The sequence below is a fragment of the Typopeltis vanoorti genome, chromosome 15, assembly GCF_054136105.1.
Source record: "Typopeltis vanoorti isolate ZY-2024b chromosome 15, IOZ_Tvanoo_1.0, whole genome shotgun sequence".
Lineage (NCBI taxonomy): Eukaryota > Metazoa > Arthropoda > Arachnida > Uropygi > Thelyphonidae > Typopeltis > Typopeltis vanoorti.
In genome coordinates this window covers 56,618,984-56,636,736 of record NC_143563.1, presented here as the reverse complement: position 1 = coordinate 56,636,736, position 17,753 = coordinate 56,618,984, and the positions used below count along the sequence as shown (strand labels likewise).

Genomic DNA, 17,753 nt, shown 5'->3' with positions numbered 1-17,753 from the left:
TAGAACCTTTACCATTATATTTGTCAGATTTCCTTCTCACATTCAAAACTGTAACGATCTTAAAAACAAGATTTCTACAATGGATGTTTTATTAGTTTAGATGTAATTTCACATTGTAGTTTGAAATTATTGATAACTGATTTTCTTTCAGGGATTGTTAAATGTTTTGACTTTGCAACTAATGTTGGATATTTCACCTGCTAGGGAAAAAAAAAAAACTTAGCTGAGAGGTTCAAAGAACAGCAGTGGGATCTTACCTAATTTCAAACTGCTACATGCAACATTTTAAGGAGTGCATCTAAAGCATATTTATCCCTATTCCTCTATGTAGTCGTGCTTCATGGATAATATTTTCATATTTGAAACTCTTTCAGCAGAATTAGAAATCATCTTTCATAACATTCCTGCATAGAATTCCGTTTACCCTGGATATAAAAATCAACAATTATCTCTCATTCTTAGATCGGCTCTCATTCTAAGAGTCACATCGCAATCTGCAGATTTCTCTATATAGAAAGAAAACTAACACAGGTATATCTGTACTATATCTCACTATCATCCATTTCAAAAGTTACATACCAACAAAAAGCTGATCCATTTGAATCATACCTAATGCTTTGTAGATGCTATTGGAACTCCAACACATCAAGTCTATTTTTTCTCATGCAATATTTCTTAGTTAATATGGATGTTTAAACTAGATTTTTTGCTTGGAGGTTGGAGAATGGGTGGAATGCATTGCCAGAGGTGGTTGTGAGTGCTTCATGAGTGAATGAGTTTAAGGAGATGTATCGATAGATGTGTGAATAATGACTAACTTGTCAATATAGGGTCTCCCACGATGAGTTTTCTGACTCCCTGGAGAATCCTATAATAATAATATCACCTTTATTCTTTCTTCTCTTTAGACAGCATATGTAGAAACTTCATTCTTACATTCGGGGTCTATAAGAAAAATAAACCAGACTTGTACACACATTAAAATATTTGGTTTACTTCCTTTTTTCTTATGTTCTCTTGAAGACTGGCTTGATCTGTTTCATGCAGAAATTTGTCAGTTGTATTGTCTTGTGGTATAGAAGATCATAACGATTGTTGCATCAGTTTATGTAACTAATCTTTTCATTAAAGCTAGTCGAGTACAGTGCAAGTGAATCTGTCAGTTCACTTGTTTTCTATGCTAATGTTTTATTATTGCTCTGATGGTTTCAGAAAATAGATGTGACATGTGAGTATATCAGAATAATTAGAAATAATTATCTTTTATTTGGTTAAAATTGTTCTGAGTAAAATATCAAAGTACTCAATGAAAGATAATAGATTAGTTTCTTGGATTAGCATGGTTTTGAAAGAGTGTTCCAAATCAAATCCTGCGGAGCTTTGTTACATAAGGCTAACTTAAATCAATGAGTATATGACCCTCACCAATGCGACATGATTGAGCATATGATAATGCTGAAGGTTGGAAATGTATCAGTGTTATATTGTTGGTTTGAAATGCTTGCATTTATGTTATTTTTGATTGTATATCTCTTATCTTTTAGTTTCCTTATTATGTAGATTTTTAGCAAAATATTAGTAACAATTTAATTTTTATGTATGATTCATTTTATGTAGGGTTCAAAATTTTCAGGATGTTTCAGTATTGATTTTATTTGGTATTTCTCCCCCCCCCCCTTCAAATAGATAAGCAATATTGTATTTGTATATAGGGTATATATTATCAAGTAGGTGACATAGTTTCTTTGGTGGATGTTGAGGGAGGAGTATACTATGCACAGTTAAGAGGTTTACTTCAAGATCAGTACTGTGAGAAAAGTGCAGTGATAACATGGCTTCTTCCAACAATGTCTAGTCCTAAAGACTACTTTGATCCATCTAGTTATGTTCTAGGTAAGTCAACTTTTTCATCTTGCTGATAATAAAGTATAGATATCCTTGGCCATTGGTTATTATTTCTAAATTAAATAAATAATTTATTGAACTTCTGATATTTTGCTTTATTTCTGGCAACATCTTTGGAGCACAAAATTATAAATGTAGTAGGTACATATCACTTATGGTCACCAGCCTTGTTGGCCGAGTAGTTATGTACCACTCTCCAACCAACAGGTTTCAAGCTTAGATCCTGCCATGAGTATGGATGTTTGTGATCGTCTTTAGGTAGGAGATGAATTTCATTGTCAAGTGTGAGATCATTTCCCCTCTAATTGGAAGATTGAAGTGGCTTGATAATGTTCCATGTTTGATCTCTAGAGCAGATTTTCTACACTTTGTAAAAAATAAATAAAAATACAAAAAATCTGCTCTAGAGATCAAACATGGACCATTATCAAGCCACTTCAGTCTTCCAATTAGAGGGGAAATGATCTCACACTGGACAATGAAATTCATCACCTACCTAAAGACGATCACAAACATCCATGCTCATGGCAGGATCTAAGCCTGAAACCTGTTGGTTGGAGAGTGGTAGGTACACTTGCTATTTTTTTTCTAGTTTTATAAAAATTAATAAAACTAGAAAAAAAATTCTATGTCCACTGCGGGAACACATGTATTATAGGGTTTTTTACTAAAAAAAGAAGAAAAAAAACCCCTTTCATGTGAGAGCCCATTAAAAAAAAAGTTATAGAAACAATTCAAATTGTATCTGAAAAGGAACTAATCTCCTAACAATGCACCCTAAGGAGTCAGATAAAAATCAAGTTAATTCAGAAAATTCATGCTAAATATAGTCTCAGATCTTTTTGCAAATTAATACAGTGTATTTGTTGAGGTTGGAGTAGTTTATACATGATGCTGATTCTAAAAATAGTCTGTCAGACCTATAGCAACACAATTTTTATCTTCCACTTAATCCTGTTTGAAGGAATGTTCTGGCAGTCCTAATTTAACATAAAGATAATTACAGACAGTTTTTATATTCTTCAAAGCAGATTTTAACAAATCTAAGAGTCTGTTTAAAGTTGGCTAAGTTGCAGTCGCAAGGAACTTTATACACTTCAGTATGTGCAAAATGATGAAGCTGATCCTTAGGAGAATGGATGAATGTTGCTAATTGGGTGTGTGGTTTGAAAGTGATATTATTATTATCCAAAGACTCCATCGAGTCAGACTCGTCTAAGAGGTCCCTTTGTCATACACACACACAGCTCATCATACTGTGCCTTAAACACATTCAAATTCTCTTCAGACACCATGCTCTCAGGCAATGCATTCCAATCATTCACACCTCTCTATGCAAAAAAAAAAAACCTGCTTCTCACAGTCTCCCACCATTTTATGAAAAACCTCTTCAACATTAATCCTATAACAACCCCTTACCAACTTGTTCATCTATCATATCGCCCCCTCTTCCTTCTATCCTAGACTCTGCAAATTGCATTGTCTCAACCTTTCTTCATAGTCAACATTCCAGAGATCAAAAACTATTTTGGTCAAAAACCTCTGGACCCTCTCCAACATCTCTTGACCCTTTTGAAATCCAGGTGACCAGATCTGTGCACAGTAGTCCATATGTGGCCTAATCAGAGCCTTATACAATGGAACCAGAATCTCCTTACTTCTGCAAGTCAGCATCCTCTTATCATTGTATTGTCCTCACAATTTTGGTAATATGTCCTCTAAATTTTAGATCCTTATCCACCATCACCTAAAGATCTCTTATTTCCTTCACCTCCAATAATGTATCCCCACCAAGAGTAAATTCTACATCCCATTTTTGTTTTCCAGTTTGAGTTTAACTCAGTCAATTCAAGTCTTCTAAAGCCATGACATATGTTCTACTCATAGTTTGTCTCAACTTTGCATCATCTGCAAATGCCTATGTCCCCATTCAAATCTTCCCCAATATCATACAAACCTAAAACAGACCCCTGAAGCACACTACTAGTGACTTTCATCTTCTTGGATATTGCTTTCCCATACACAACTTGTTGATACCTATCAGACAGCCAATCTGATAACGTGACAGTCAAACTAGAGCAGATGGGGTTAGATATTAGACTAGTACATTAGAATGCAATAATCTATCAAAAGCCTTTACAAAGTCTAAGTATACTACTGTATATCCATCTCCCACATCCAATGCTGCTGTCACCTTATTGTAATAAAGTAGATTACTAAACCATGACCTCGCTTGTTCTCCAGATCCTTAAAAAAAAATGTTCATCTGTATAGAACTTTATATAATAAAGGGCGTCCCAAAACTCACGCAAGATTTAAATTTAGCGCCATTTGTGCAGTAAAGTGTTGTCAACGAGAAAAAAAGACATCGTGACAGCTGACAGTTCAGGGTTATTAAAAATGGAGCGCTACACGAAAGAACAATGCATTTTCATTGTTGAGCAATATTTTAAAAATAATGAAGGTTTGGCAGCTACAGTTCGCAATTTTCGTACAAAATATGGTCGGAATAGTGATTTAACTTCATCAACTGTGAAAAGATTAATTAAAAAATTCAAGGAAACTGGATCAATTAGTGATCTTATACACTCTGGCTATCCTTCAACAAGTCGTTTAACAGAAAACATCGAAGCAGTTCGTGAGAGTGTTGTTGAGAGTCCAGGAACATCAATTCGGCACCGTGGTCTTGAATTGGGCATTTCGAGAAGCTCTCTACAGCGTATTCTCACGAAAGATTTGCATCTTTATGCTTAACAAAGTTCAATTGACTCAAGAACTGAAGCCTACTGACCACACACAGCGAAGTGAGTTCATTGAATGGATTATGGAACAACAAGTGGATGCTTATTTTTCGAACAAAATCATCTTCAGCGATGAGGCTCATTTTCATCTTGATGGCTTCGTTAATCAACAAAATTGTCGCATGTGGGGTTCAGAAAATCCACGAGTGATTGTTGAGAAACAAATGCATCCACAACGTGTCACTGTTTGGTGCGGATTTTGGGCTGGAGGCATCATCGGTCCATTCTTCTTCAAAAATGCAGCTGGTAAGGCAATGACAGTTAATGGTGCTCGCTATCGCGACATGATAATCCAGCTTTTTGTGCCTAAATTGCAAGATATGGATGTGGACGACATGTGGTTTCAACAAGACGGTACCACATGCCATACAGCCCGAGAAACAATTCAATTACTGCATGAGTCATTTCCTGATCGTGTAATTTCCTGTTTTGGTGATCAGAATTGGCCACCCAGATCATGTGATTTAATACTGTTGGACTTTTTTCTTTGGGGTTTTTTGAAGTCTAAGGTTTATGCCAACAAGCCCACGACCACCCACACCTTGAAGGAGGAAATTGAGCGCTGTATTAACGAAATTCAGCCACATTTATGCAAAACGGTCATGGAAAATTTGACAAAAGAGTGCGTATGTGCCAGCAAAGCCGTGGAGGCCATTTACCCGATATGCTATTCCATGCATAACCTTATAACTGTATACTTTATGAATCAATAAGAAATTACAATTTTTAATTAAAAACCTGTGTTTTCTATCAAAATTACTTCTTGCGTGAATTTTGGGACACCCTGTAGAATGCTATTGCAGGCTTTCTCTGCTGTGACTTGAATTTTCGTTTCTGTGACTGATTTTATAGATCTTGTACCCTGATAATAAGTCTGACAACTTATGCAACTTGTTGAGTTATATTATTTATTTTAACAAATCTATTTGTGTTTAGAAACGTGGTCTCTATACCTAAATAGTTAAAGGGCTGTTGATGCACAATATATATAGCCTCTTGCAGTCAAGTCATTCCCCACCCTCCAGCAGTAAGCCTGTTTCCACAAACGGGGCTCTGGCGAGCATTGCACACCAGATGTGCACCACAAATGCACATCTTCCCTAGTTGGAGGAAATGCAAACTAAACCTCTAGATCAAGGCTGTCCAAAACACAGCCCACGGGCCACATGCAGCCTGTGGTGCAATTTTTTGTGGCCTGCCTGTGAGTTTTAATTTTCACGAGCGAAAAAATAAAATAGCAATTTGAACTGAATGCATATTAGATATTTTAATTCTATCACTAATCTTGATATTGGTTATTTTATTATCTCAATATACTCACTTGTTTTGCAAATATTAGATGTATTAAAGAAGCGTTCTTACACTGTTTTGTTCCAACGTACATGCTCCGGGTGCTCACGGGGAACGTGAGCAACTCAATAGCTCGTTTGTTCAGCTATCGAGGTTGTGTCGCTGCTGCTCACCAAATTACTACATATGCATTGTGATGTGGCCATTGGATAAATATATTTTTTTTTTTAATGCAGCCTAAGATTACCTAAGGTTGGACAGCCCTGTTCTAGGTGATAGACATCTTTCATCATCTGGTGAAATACTACCACGTTGCTTATTAAAGACGTGAAGTGGCTGCAGCCATATTTGGTTGCTAAAATTGATTGTTCTCTCCCTCTGTCTTCACCTATTCTGTGCAAACCTCCCCCCCCCACACACACACACATTAATCTGGTAATAACATATGTCTCAATCAATTCCCTCTCCTCCTATCCACCAATTTCTGCAACTTGCACTTTCTCAATGTCTTCATACTCAACATTCCAGATATCAGAAACCACCTTAGTCAATCATCTCTGGACCTTTCCAATACATCTTCATCTTTTTGAAAACCAGGTGACCATATCTGTGCACAGTAATCCATATGTGGCCTGATCAAAGCTTTATATAAGAGAACCATAACATCCTTACTTCTCCAAGTTAGTGCCCTCCACATCATTCCTATTATCTGCTGTGCTGTCCTCACAATTTTAGCAATATATCTTCGAAATTTTAGGTCGTTGTCCATAGCCACGACATCCATGCTACTCCTGATAGTTCTCCCTAACTTTGCATCATCTGTAAACAACTGCATATCACCATATTCCAATATCATTTACTTACAAATTAAACAGCAATGGAACCAGAGCAGACCTTTGGGGCATACCACTAGTAATGGTATATCACTCCTCCATAGTCAACTTGCTTATACCTATCAGAGCCAATCTCCAATCCAGTGGACTAATCTACTGTTTAACTCCATGTAGCATTTTATCAAAGGCCTTTGCAAAATCTAAATATTCACTGTGTATGCAATCACCTTTATCCAATGCATTTATCACCTTATTATAATAAGTAAGCAGATTGCTAAAACACAATCTTCCTTTAATAAACCCATGTTAGTCACCAAACAGTATTTTTCTGTTGTCAACCCAATTCTGAATCTTGGTCCTAACTAACCTCTCTGACACTTTAACTCCAGACACACAGACTAGTCTATAATTCAAAGCCTTATATAATTCTTATCACCTCCCTTATGAATCAGAGCAATTTTTCCTTCTTTCCATTCCTTTGGAACTTGATCCAGTGCAAGACTTATGTTAAAAAGATATGTAAAAGCCGTTAACTCCCTCAAAATGCATGGTGAAATAGCATCAAGTCCCACAGCCTTATTAACATAAAGTTTATTCAATTTCTCATATATACCTCCTGCTCACTTACTAACAGTTCCTGCTCCTTTCACATTGCATTCAAGTTCTGCATGATGTCACATTCACAAGAATGAAATATCTTTTGCTCATTAAATACCTCAACTATATCCTCTGCAGTAGTTATTCCTCCATTTTCACCAATCAATGCCATCCTTCCATAATTATTCTTTCTTCTACTGGCCACATATATTGAAAAATATCTCTAGGATTTTTTTTTTTTTTTTTTTTTTTTTCAGCAGTATTAGCTAACTGCTGCTCATACTTCCCTTTTGCTACTGTTATCAAGAGAGTCCCTTTCCTCACCTGGTCTTTGTACTTCTCATGTAACTGTTGTTATAATCATTCATCTTGTGCTTCTTCCAGATTGCATACCTTACTTGATTGTCTTGATTCATCCATTTCACACCTGCTCTATTTACCCTCTAGACCAGGGGTTGCCAAACTTCTTTGACCATCGACCCCTTCAAGAGTTTCTTGACTTTTTATCGACCCCCTCTATTTTACTATTACGTAATTATAATAGGACAAACAAAAAAGATGCTTGTGAGTTTTTAGATTGCTTATTTTATAGTTACAGTGTTTATTGTATGTATAACATAGTATATATTATTATATTACTACTACTATTACTAGTAATATCACTGGTATTAATAAACTGTGATATTAATAAACTATTGGGTATTAATATCACTGGTATTACTACCAGCCCTGCTCAATTCTTCAACATAGAGAAGTTTAGTTCGTGAATGAATAACAATTGAATTATGATATGTATGTTGATGAATTTTAGAACATTAACACTCACTTGTATGTCGATGCGCAAAATGAGACTGGGATCGATACGTGTAAGTATAAGTAAATAAGAACCACGCACGTGTTGCAATCTCGCTCCAGCCGAGTAGGAACCACCAACATCCGTTTATTGGTAAATACATCATTTTGGCTTACTTGATTGGTCTCAGTAACTATTTTCATGACCTTGCTCCATCGTACAGGTCCTATTCATGTCACTGCTCCCACGATTCACTCTTAATTGCGTTGTCATTCAGGATGGAGGTAATCCAAGTTAACCGAATTAAATATTACCTGTACAATGATGTCTTATATTTTTCTATCGACCCCTGAGCCCGAATAGACCCCTAATAATGTTATATCGACCCCTTTGGCGACCACTGTTCTAGACATTTGGTGTACATTCTTGAGTAGGGTCAAGCAGCATTGATCTTTTCATCCAGTTCCTCATTCCAAGATATTGTCGCAAGCTGTTTCCTGAGCTTCTCATAATCACCACCCTTGTAATTCCACATACATTCCTTTCTAACAGAAGTCCTCAAATGACTGGCCACCTTGCAAGTGATCACCTCATGGTCACTCTCACCAACTGGTGGAAGATTTAACACTTCTTTTATAATAACATCATTTGATGAGATGAAAAAATCCAATACCTTTGATCCCTATGTACCATCTGTTACATACTACCTAAGGTAATTGTCTCTCAAAAACTACAGAAATTCATTTTCTTTGCCCCCAGATGCAGTCTCTTGATTCCATTCTATATTACTGTAATTAAAGTCACCCATAATGATCATTCATTTCTTGCTAACCAGGCTAATTTGCTTATATATTTCTTTCTCATTAGCCTCCATATTACCAGGTCTGTAGCAACACCCAACTAAATATTTATCCTATTCACCTCTATCTCACACCATACTGCCTCAAACCGTGGCTACTATTTGCACCTTGCAAATCTATCTTAGATGGGCACAACTTATTTGCTACCATTAACAGTACTCCTCCTCCCTTTCTTCCCTGTCTGTCTTCATGAAAAATATCATATCCATTCATCTCTGTTCCTGTCAGGATTTCATCCTCATCTAACCATGTCTCGCTTATGCCTACAATTTTGTGGCGAATAAACTCAATCAATCAATGCAACAGTTTCATTCCCCTTATTTCAAATACTTTTGGCATTAGTAAACATAAGAAATCACTTCTGATGTGACTCTTCAATACCATCCCCAGTTCCTTCCTCTACATTACCACAATTCTACAACTTTCCTCACACCCAAACACTCCTCTCCCATCCCATCTCAATCCTTTTTACTCCATTTACTCATTAACATGATGCTTTTGGTTAATTTTAGTTGTGCAGCATGTAAAAAAATGTACAAAAATCTCCAAGGATAATGAATTGATTAATGTATCTTTTGAGCAACATTCTGACCTTGCAGTTGAAGCTGCTGATCATGTGCTTTATGACCGCTTGGCACAACAGCAGTAGGCACTCTGGATATATCCCAAGACATCATCATCATGGAACTACTACTACTACTATCACCTTGATGTGAAGGACTGGCAAAAGGTAAAACTGCAATTCCAGGTAATAAGAGAGCTACCAGGTTCAATATCTATCATACTTTGTGCAACTTGACAAGAAGTAGCTAATTCAGGTGATACAGAACAAGGAACTAATATTTGGCTATCTCCACATGACCTTGATTCTATGTTATTTGGTTGAGTTTCAACTAACTCAGTGGTATTAAGAATAGGCGTCATATTTGTAACTGGAATTAACATCGTATCTTGGAGCAAATTGTCAAAAGATGTCACTGCCTGGGGTTCCTCGATTTCTATTACTGTATCTTCACTTTGTTGCAGTCCTTCTACCAACGTTGAACTCTGCACAGATGGAAGTAAGTTCTGAGTTGGACTAGGATATTTGAATGAGAAACAGAAACCTCATTTAGTGAATAATCAGTTCCTTACAGCTCTGACCTTCACTTATGAACGACTTTATTGGCCTGTTAGTATCTTCTGGTGTGTCTAGTTCATTCATTCTTGATAATACATTGGTCTTTATGCCTTTGCTATGAGAACTACTCCGAGGTCTTCCTCTTAACAGTGGCAGTTCTGTGCTGTGTTTTTTTGGTTTGCAAGTAACAAGACCTGGTTACTTGAGTTATGTTCACTCTTCTCCTGAAGATTAATCTTGGAAGTATCCCAAAGTGTAACCTATGTACAGATTTGCAAAATGTTTTTAAATCTGTGTATTTTATATCTTTGAGAATAACAACTGGATGTTTGCATGAGTTTTCAAGAAATATGTTGTAAAAGAAAGAAGTGCAGGTAGACAGCACTATTTTGTCTGCCTTAGGTCTCTTTCTTACCTTCTCATAGACAAAAGTCTCACTAGAAAGTAATTCATTAAACCAGTTAATACATCGATATGGTGATTGTCCCATTTTAAACAAATTTGCCGAGCTTCCATCTTTATAATTTAGCAACTTTTTTTAAAATTTAACCAATAAGTTGTAAAAATACAACTAGCTCATAGATTGTCATGTCTTCACCAGCAACATTTCTTTTCTATTTTGTCATATTTTATTTAATTATATATTACTTCACATTAATTATACATACTGAAATCTAATTTGTATGTGCATCTTGTGAATGAAACTAAGAAAAATAACCTTTAAAAGATGTTAAATGTGTCACTGCATACACAAACTGTGAACATGTGAGTAGTAGGGTGTGATTAATGGTTGAGGTAGATTAAATCCAAGTTATGTAAGGTTTGCAGAACATAATTGCATACATTGAGAACTGTCTGTTAAATGAAAATTATTCTGGATAATTAGATAATTTAAGTATTTTGCTGATAAATAATCATTCTGTGCTGATTAACATGAAAAGTTTTGAAATGCATTTCAATGTTAAAATGCAAAATATATTTAGCAGTTAGTGAGAGGGGGAAAGAAAGAGTACATTTTATGTGTATTTTTTAGGACCAGAAGAAGATATTCCAAGAAAACTGGACTGTATGGAATTTGTTTGTCATGCTCCATCAGATTATTATAAGGCCAAAAACACACCATATCCTACTATTTCTACAAAGCCTGAAAGCTGCTTTATATGGACAAGAATTGGTCCTCAGATCAAACCACTTCCTACACAGGAAGCTGTTTTTGGAACATCTTGAATCTTGTATATTAATAAGTAAAATAACTATGATTAATGAATGTTAAAGATTTTTAAAATTTAATTTATCAAGTGATATCAGGTTTTCTTTGAGACTTTTTGCCCTTATTAAATGTTACATAGACACAGATCATGTAGATGGAATAGTGAGCTCATTAAGAAGAAACAAGGTTTTCACTTTTAAAGTGCAGTTGTTTATTTGGCTAGACGCTAACTGAGCATCGTTCATTATATCATTAAGAAGAATGAAGACATCATGTTGCTTCTCATGTACATTTAAGTTAATCTCTCCTAAAAACAGGTCATATTTGCATTGAAGCTCAATCTTATTGGAAAGTTCCTATCATATATAAGAAGGCTGTACACATCTAGGAACATCTTAAAGAGATCAAAGGTATAGAGAATTAATGAATGTTGGCTGGAGCAGGACACTGTTGAAACTATTGCCAACTAAAAAAAAAAATGATGAGATATAAAAACCTTCAACTTTTAATGCATCCTGATGGAAACTGGCTCAAACATTTTGATTTCACAGGATTCTCTTGAAGTGAAAGGTATTGTGGAATTAGCCAAAAGTGTTGAATAGGATGTCTTTGAACAGATTAACACTTTCATTGCCAAGCTGAAAATTGGAATTTCATGTGGTGGCCAAATTTTTTTATTTTATTTAGTTAGCGACGTCCACGCGATAACGCGTGACCGGCCGCTCGACAAGGACTCGCATCACACGATATCGCGTGGTTGGCAATGAACATGTTAAAGGCAATAATGAGGAACTGATTGAATTACATAGAATCCAATCAGTCTGACAATTGAGAACAAGGATGGAGTACAATTTTAGCTTATGGATCCAACATATTAAAAAAAATTAATGGCAATCTATGTTATTATTCTTTCTGAAAGAATTACTAAATGGATAGAACCACTTTAAGAGAGTTCAGTTTGTTATGGAACTCTAGAGGAAAGCTTAAATAACTACAGAACCAAGTTAATTAAATAAATTTTTATTCTTCAAGAAGACTGAATCCTAAAATTCAGAAAAATATGTATAGTAGAATTTTGCTGTTCATAGGCATCCTCTGTCTGAAATAATTTGTGTGCAGATAAGTGTGTGAAAACAATTGGATTATCAAAAGTTGAAGAATGTTTGTTTTTTTGAACAGTCCTAACCAAGATTTGAAACCCTTAGCACATTAGCATTGTAGGTGGGCCAGGTTATATGGAGAGAACCTTGCTCTTGTAGAGATCAAAGAAAACCCTTTATGCTACTTCAGATATGCATTAAAATTATCTATGTGAATCTGTTTTTTCCATAGTCTTTAATTTGTCCATTATGGAATTTGGGGAAGGTAATGCCTAAATTGCAGGGTCCTAATCCGATAATTATAAGTTCAAAATACTTCTTATTGACAATGAAGTTTAACAGTATGATTATTTCATAAATGGATATGTTCACCTGCAGAATAGTATGAAAATAAATTGAGCATAGCATTAAGAAAGTTATAATCAGTTTTTCCCTCATCAGTTTGATCAATAATTGTTGGTTCACATAGTTGTCATTCACATTTTTCAATGGGATATATAAATTAGGTATCAAATGCTACCTTGAGGTAGCATATATATATATGAGGTGATATTGATCTTTGTATTTGTGAGAATATAACTGCTACTGCTTATTATTTATACCCTCCATGGGTGGCCAAATGCACACAAACCAAAATAACCTTGCCTTGAAAACACTGAGCATTGGAGCATTCACTCTGGCAATGCATTTCATTCACTCACCATATTAAAAAAAATCTCCTTTTCACTTCCTTACTTACATGACCTTTGTATGGTTTCTAGATATGACTTCTCTCTCTCATTGCATATTACCCTGTCAATAATTTTCCTGTATCTACTGATACAGGGAAATATCAGTAAGGCATCTATCACCATCTTATATGTTTCAATTATATTACTACTTCTATCTAGTTCTGCAGGTCACATTTCCTTAATCTGTCCTCATTCTCAATATTTCAGTCTTGAGAAATCTTGATTACTCTGCACTCTGTTTTCTTATCGTCCATATAATCAGCTGACCGTACCAAGCCATACTTAAATTTCTGAGCAAAATAACTCCAAATATGGTTTGATTACTGCCTTATATGCAGTGGGACTCTCATTTTCTAATTCCTATTTGTCAGGGATTCTTTGGATTATAGCAGCAATTTTAGGGGTAACCTTTACAATTTTTGCTGAGTGTGTCCCCTGAACCTTCACTGTCCACAAAGATTTCCAGATCATTTGTCTCCTCTACCTCCTGGAGCAGATTCCTCCAATATAACCCTTAGATTGATTTTCTGGTCAACAGAAATCCAAATATATATATGAATTTCTGCCCAAAGTACCAACTTATTCAAGTAGCTTGTAACATGACATCAGAGCTTCTTGCCACTGCTGTTTCTAATTTAGCATCAGCAGCAAACAATTGAATATCTCCTCTCAAAATATATCATTCATATATATGTGTGTATATATATATGTAGAAAGTTTTTTACCTTGGGTATAATATATGTTAAAGATGCCAAGCTATTTTAAACCTGGTTTTACTTCATTTCCCAAGTAGGCAAACAGACAAATAAGTCAAGTTTGCGCCTACATGTATTGCAAGTCTAGGTGATCCGTAAAGTACTACAAGTCTAGGCAACTCGTGTAAAGGGTGGAATAAGCTCTGATCACTATTCTTAATATTTATCCTTAATGCAAAGCCCATCTCCTTGAGGAGATGTATGATGCTATGCATTAAAGGCAAGGGGCCACTACCCAGACTGGCTTCGACCTTTATTGAGGTCTCATCAGTGGGAGCCAGGCTTAGAAATACCAAGGTTAAGTAATACAGAGCTTATAAGTATTTTACCAAAACAAGTTACCATAAAGTGCTTTGACCTTATTAAATAAAAATCTCAGGATGAGAGATAGATGTAGAAAGTTTTTTACCTTGGGTATAATATATAATATATGTTAAAGATGCGAAGCTATTTTAAACCTGGTTTTACTCCATTTCCCAAGTAAGCAAACAGACAAATAAGTGAAGTTTGCGCCTACATGTATTGCAAGTCTAGGTGATCCGTAAAGTACTACAAGTCTAGGCAACTCGTGTAAAGGGTGGAATAAGCTCTGATCACTATTCTTAATATTTATCCTTAATGCAAAGCCCATCTCCTTGAGGAGATGTATGATGCTATGCATTAAAGGCAAGGGTCCACTACCCAGACTGGCTTCGACCTTTATTGAGGTCTCATCAGTGGGAGCCAGGCTTAGAAATACCAAGGTTAAGTAATACAGAGCTTATAAGTATTTTACCAAAACAAGTTACCATAAAGTGCTTTGACCTTATTAAATAAAAATCTCAGGATGAGAGATAGATGTAGAAAGTTTTTTACCTTGGGTATAATATATGTTAAAGATGCGAAGCTATTTTAAACCTGGTTTTACTCCATTTCCCAAGTAAGCAAACAGACAAATAAGTGAAGTTTGCACCTGCATGTATTACAAGTCTATTCAACTCGTGGTAAAGGATGGAATATGTGTTTATTTGCTTACTTGGGAAATGGAGTAAAACCAGGTTTAAAATAGCTTGGCATCTTTAACATATATATATATATATATGTATAAATTAAACAACAGTGAATTTAGACCAGCACCCTATTACTGCACTTGCAACCTTTGTTTTTCAAGCCAATGCACTCCCATACACAACTTTCTGGCTCCTCCTGTCAGCAGCCATCCATCCTCATCATTAATAGTAGTTTGTCATGTGATACTTTATCAAACACTTTAGCAAAAAAAAATCACTATATAAGCATATCCTCTATTCAACCCCCCCTCCCCCTTTTTTTTTTTTTTTTGCAACTCCTACCCATGAAAGGTTGTAAACCTGTAACACATTAGTATCATTAGCAGGCTTAATTTTTTTTATTTTTAGTGATTTATGTAAAAAAAAATCAGCCAGCCAAGCTAGCAAAATATAACCAAGTTACTAACACAAGTTGGCTCAGTCTAGGTTTGCATTCTGTCCCTAACCAGCCTCTCTAACACCTACACTTCTACATCCAATATAGTTGGAACCACTAACTTGGATTCTTCTTTGTGTGGTAGCATTATTTTTCTTTATTTTCATTTTTCTGATTCCATTCATATCCTTCCAGCTGTTTTACACACACCTTTAATGTATGTGGTGATATTGCATTCAATTCCAGTGCCTTATTAACATCAAGCTTGTTTAAAATTCTGTGCACTTCACATTCCCAAACTGTCATTGTTATTCAACCACTCCCAACCACCCTTGCCTTACATGAAATATACTAACATAATATTTATTGAACATTTCCATTATATTTTCTGTGGATGTGACCTGTGTTCCATCTCTAGTCAGTCTTTCCTATTCACCTTTTTTTTCCTTCTGATTCTAGCACCATGACTAGAATTCTCTAGGGCAGAGGCTGCTAATCTGTGGTCTGCAGTAAAATTTTGGTGCTCCATGGAGAAATTTGGACACCGACACAGGATCGTTGACAATTTTCGTCTAGGGGCGCTTTTGTTGTTGGGCCACCAGCGGCATGGCTTGAGAACGCTAGTACACCTGTGCCAAGCTTCAGTGCCGCATGTGTTCCATCACAACAATCAAACCCCCTGTGAATACAGATTGTCTTCAATTATCGTCTGTCAATACTATACTGGTATTTATTCCTCACGATACTCTTCTTAGGTAAGTGACCAGTGATGTTTTTATTTTAACTTTGCACAGTATGATATTTAATGGCATCGAAGAGCTTGAGTTTGATAACTGTCATTTCTTGGTTGGTTTAAGATTCGAATAAAATAAACCCATAATGAGTGAGAAAAAGCAACCAAGCATTTTGCATTTCTTTGGTAATACTTTGCATAACTGTGAGTTGATCAATGAATCAGAGCCTCTCAAGCCCCCACCAGGCACTATCAGGAAGGACATTACAACAGGAGATGGAGAGAAGAAAACGTTCAAGGTTTCAAGAAATAAGGGACTACTTGAAGTTTGGATTTATTCAAGAACCTCGAAGTAAACTGGATCCATAGCCGCTTTGTGTCATGAGAGTATGCAATGAAACCTTCGAAACTCGCCAGGCACTTGCAGTCAAAATACTCAGATTTAGCTAAGAAGCCAGTTGAATATTTTCAAAGGATGTGTGAAAGTATGCAAAAGCAAATAAGTTCATTAGCAAAAATGACTGTTGAAGATAAGTAGTCCCTAATAAAGCTTCTTATTTGATTGCACTTCAAATTGTGAAAAGTCGTATACGATTGGAGAAGAATTAATTAAGCCTTGCTTGTTACAAGCCTTTGAAGAGGTTTTGGGGAAACAGCTGTCTAGAGACTGAAAGTAATTCCTATCTTCGCTAACACTGTGAAGCCCAGAATCGAAGATATTGAAAATCAAGTGATGGAAATGGTGAAAAATTCAACGTTTTATTCAATTCAACTCGACGATTCAACAGACATAACTAAAAAAGCAGTTCTTTGTTTTGTGAGGTTTGAGTGTCAAGGAGAGCTAAAGGAAGAACTCCTCTGTTCGCTCAACTTGCCGGGTAGAACAACCAGCTCTGAGATTTTCGATGCACTTAATGGTTATTTACTGAGACACAGTATTGAATGGAAAAAATGTGTTGGGATATGCACAGTTGGTGCTGCAAACATGACCAGGAATCTTTCAGAAGTTGTTACAAAAGTGAAAGATGTTGGACACCCAGACATCTTGTTTACTCATTGTATTTTACATCGTGAGCAACTTGCAGCGAAAAGAATGTCTCCAGAACTGCACGAAGTACTCTCTGATGTAATTAAAATTGTAAATGAAATTCGGCACAAAGTGCTCAATTCTCAAATATTTGGGGCACTTTGTGAAGAAAAATGGGCTCCCAATATACTCATCTCCTTCACGCTGAGGTGAGATGGCTGTTGAGAGGCAAAATACTAACCTGATTGTTCGACTTGCACCAAGAAGTCAAGTTATTTTTCCAGCAACAAAATAAATTGAAATTCCTAGATCTCTTGTCCGACGATGATTGGCTAGCCAAGCTTGCATACCTGGCAGATATTTTTTCACTGTTAAACGAGCTAAACACGTTCTTGCAAGGACAGCTTACGGACGTGTTCACACTGCGAGGTAAAATGGATGCATTTCAAAAGAAAATATTGCTGTGGCAAACACGGTTGGCTGAAGAAGATCTGCAAATGTTCCTGAATCTTGATGAGTATATGAAAGAAGAGGATGTCAACCGACAGGTAATAACCATTGTTCGACAGCACT

At 35.9% G+C, this 17,753-nt stretch overlaps 2 protein-coding genes across 2 annotated transcripts in view; both read left to right on the top strand.

The window, feature by feature from the left end:
* The window catches only part of LOC150098780 (GATA zinc finger domain-containing protein 1), a 58,737-nt gene extending 47,248 nt beyond the window's left edge, over nt 1–11,489 (top strand). Inside the window, exons 3-4 of the mRNA XM_090405352.1 lie at nt 1,713–1,893; nt 11,233–11,489. Of these exons, the coding sequence (XP_090261478.1) occupies nt 1,713–1,893; nt 11,233–11,426 (375 nt within the window). The 3' untranslated portion in view covers nt 11,427–11,489. The remainder of the gene's footprint in view (nt 1–1,712; nt 1,894–11,232) is intronic.
* Nucleotides 11,490–16,892: 5,403 nt separating this feature from the next.
* On the top strand, nt 16,893–17,393 carry LOC150098779 (SCAN domain-containing protein 3-like). Its single transcript, XM_090405752.1, has one exon. It carries the CDS (start codon nt 16,893–16,895, stop codon nt 17,391–17,393), a length of 501 nt encoding a protein of 166 aa, XP_090261878.1.
* Nucleotides 17,394–17,753: the final 360 nt, after the last annotated feature.

Bases quoted from the DNA above. Each gene is read 5' to 3' on its own strand.
- LOC150098779 (XM_090405752.1), top strand. From the start codon at position 16,893: ATGGTGAAAAATTCAACGTTTTATTCAATTCAACTCGACGATTCAACA.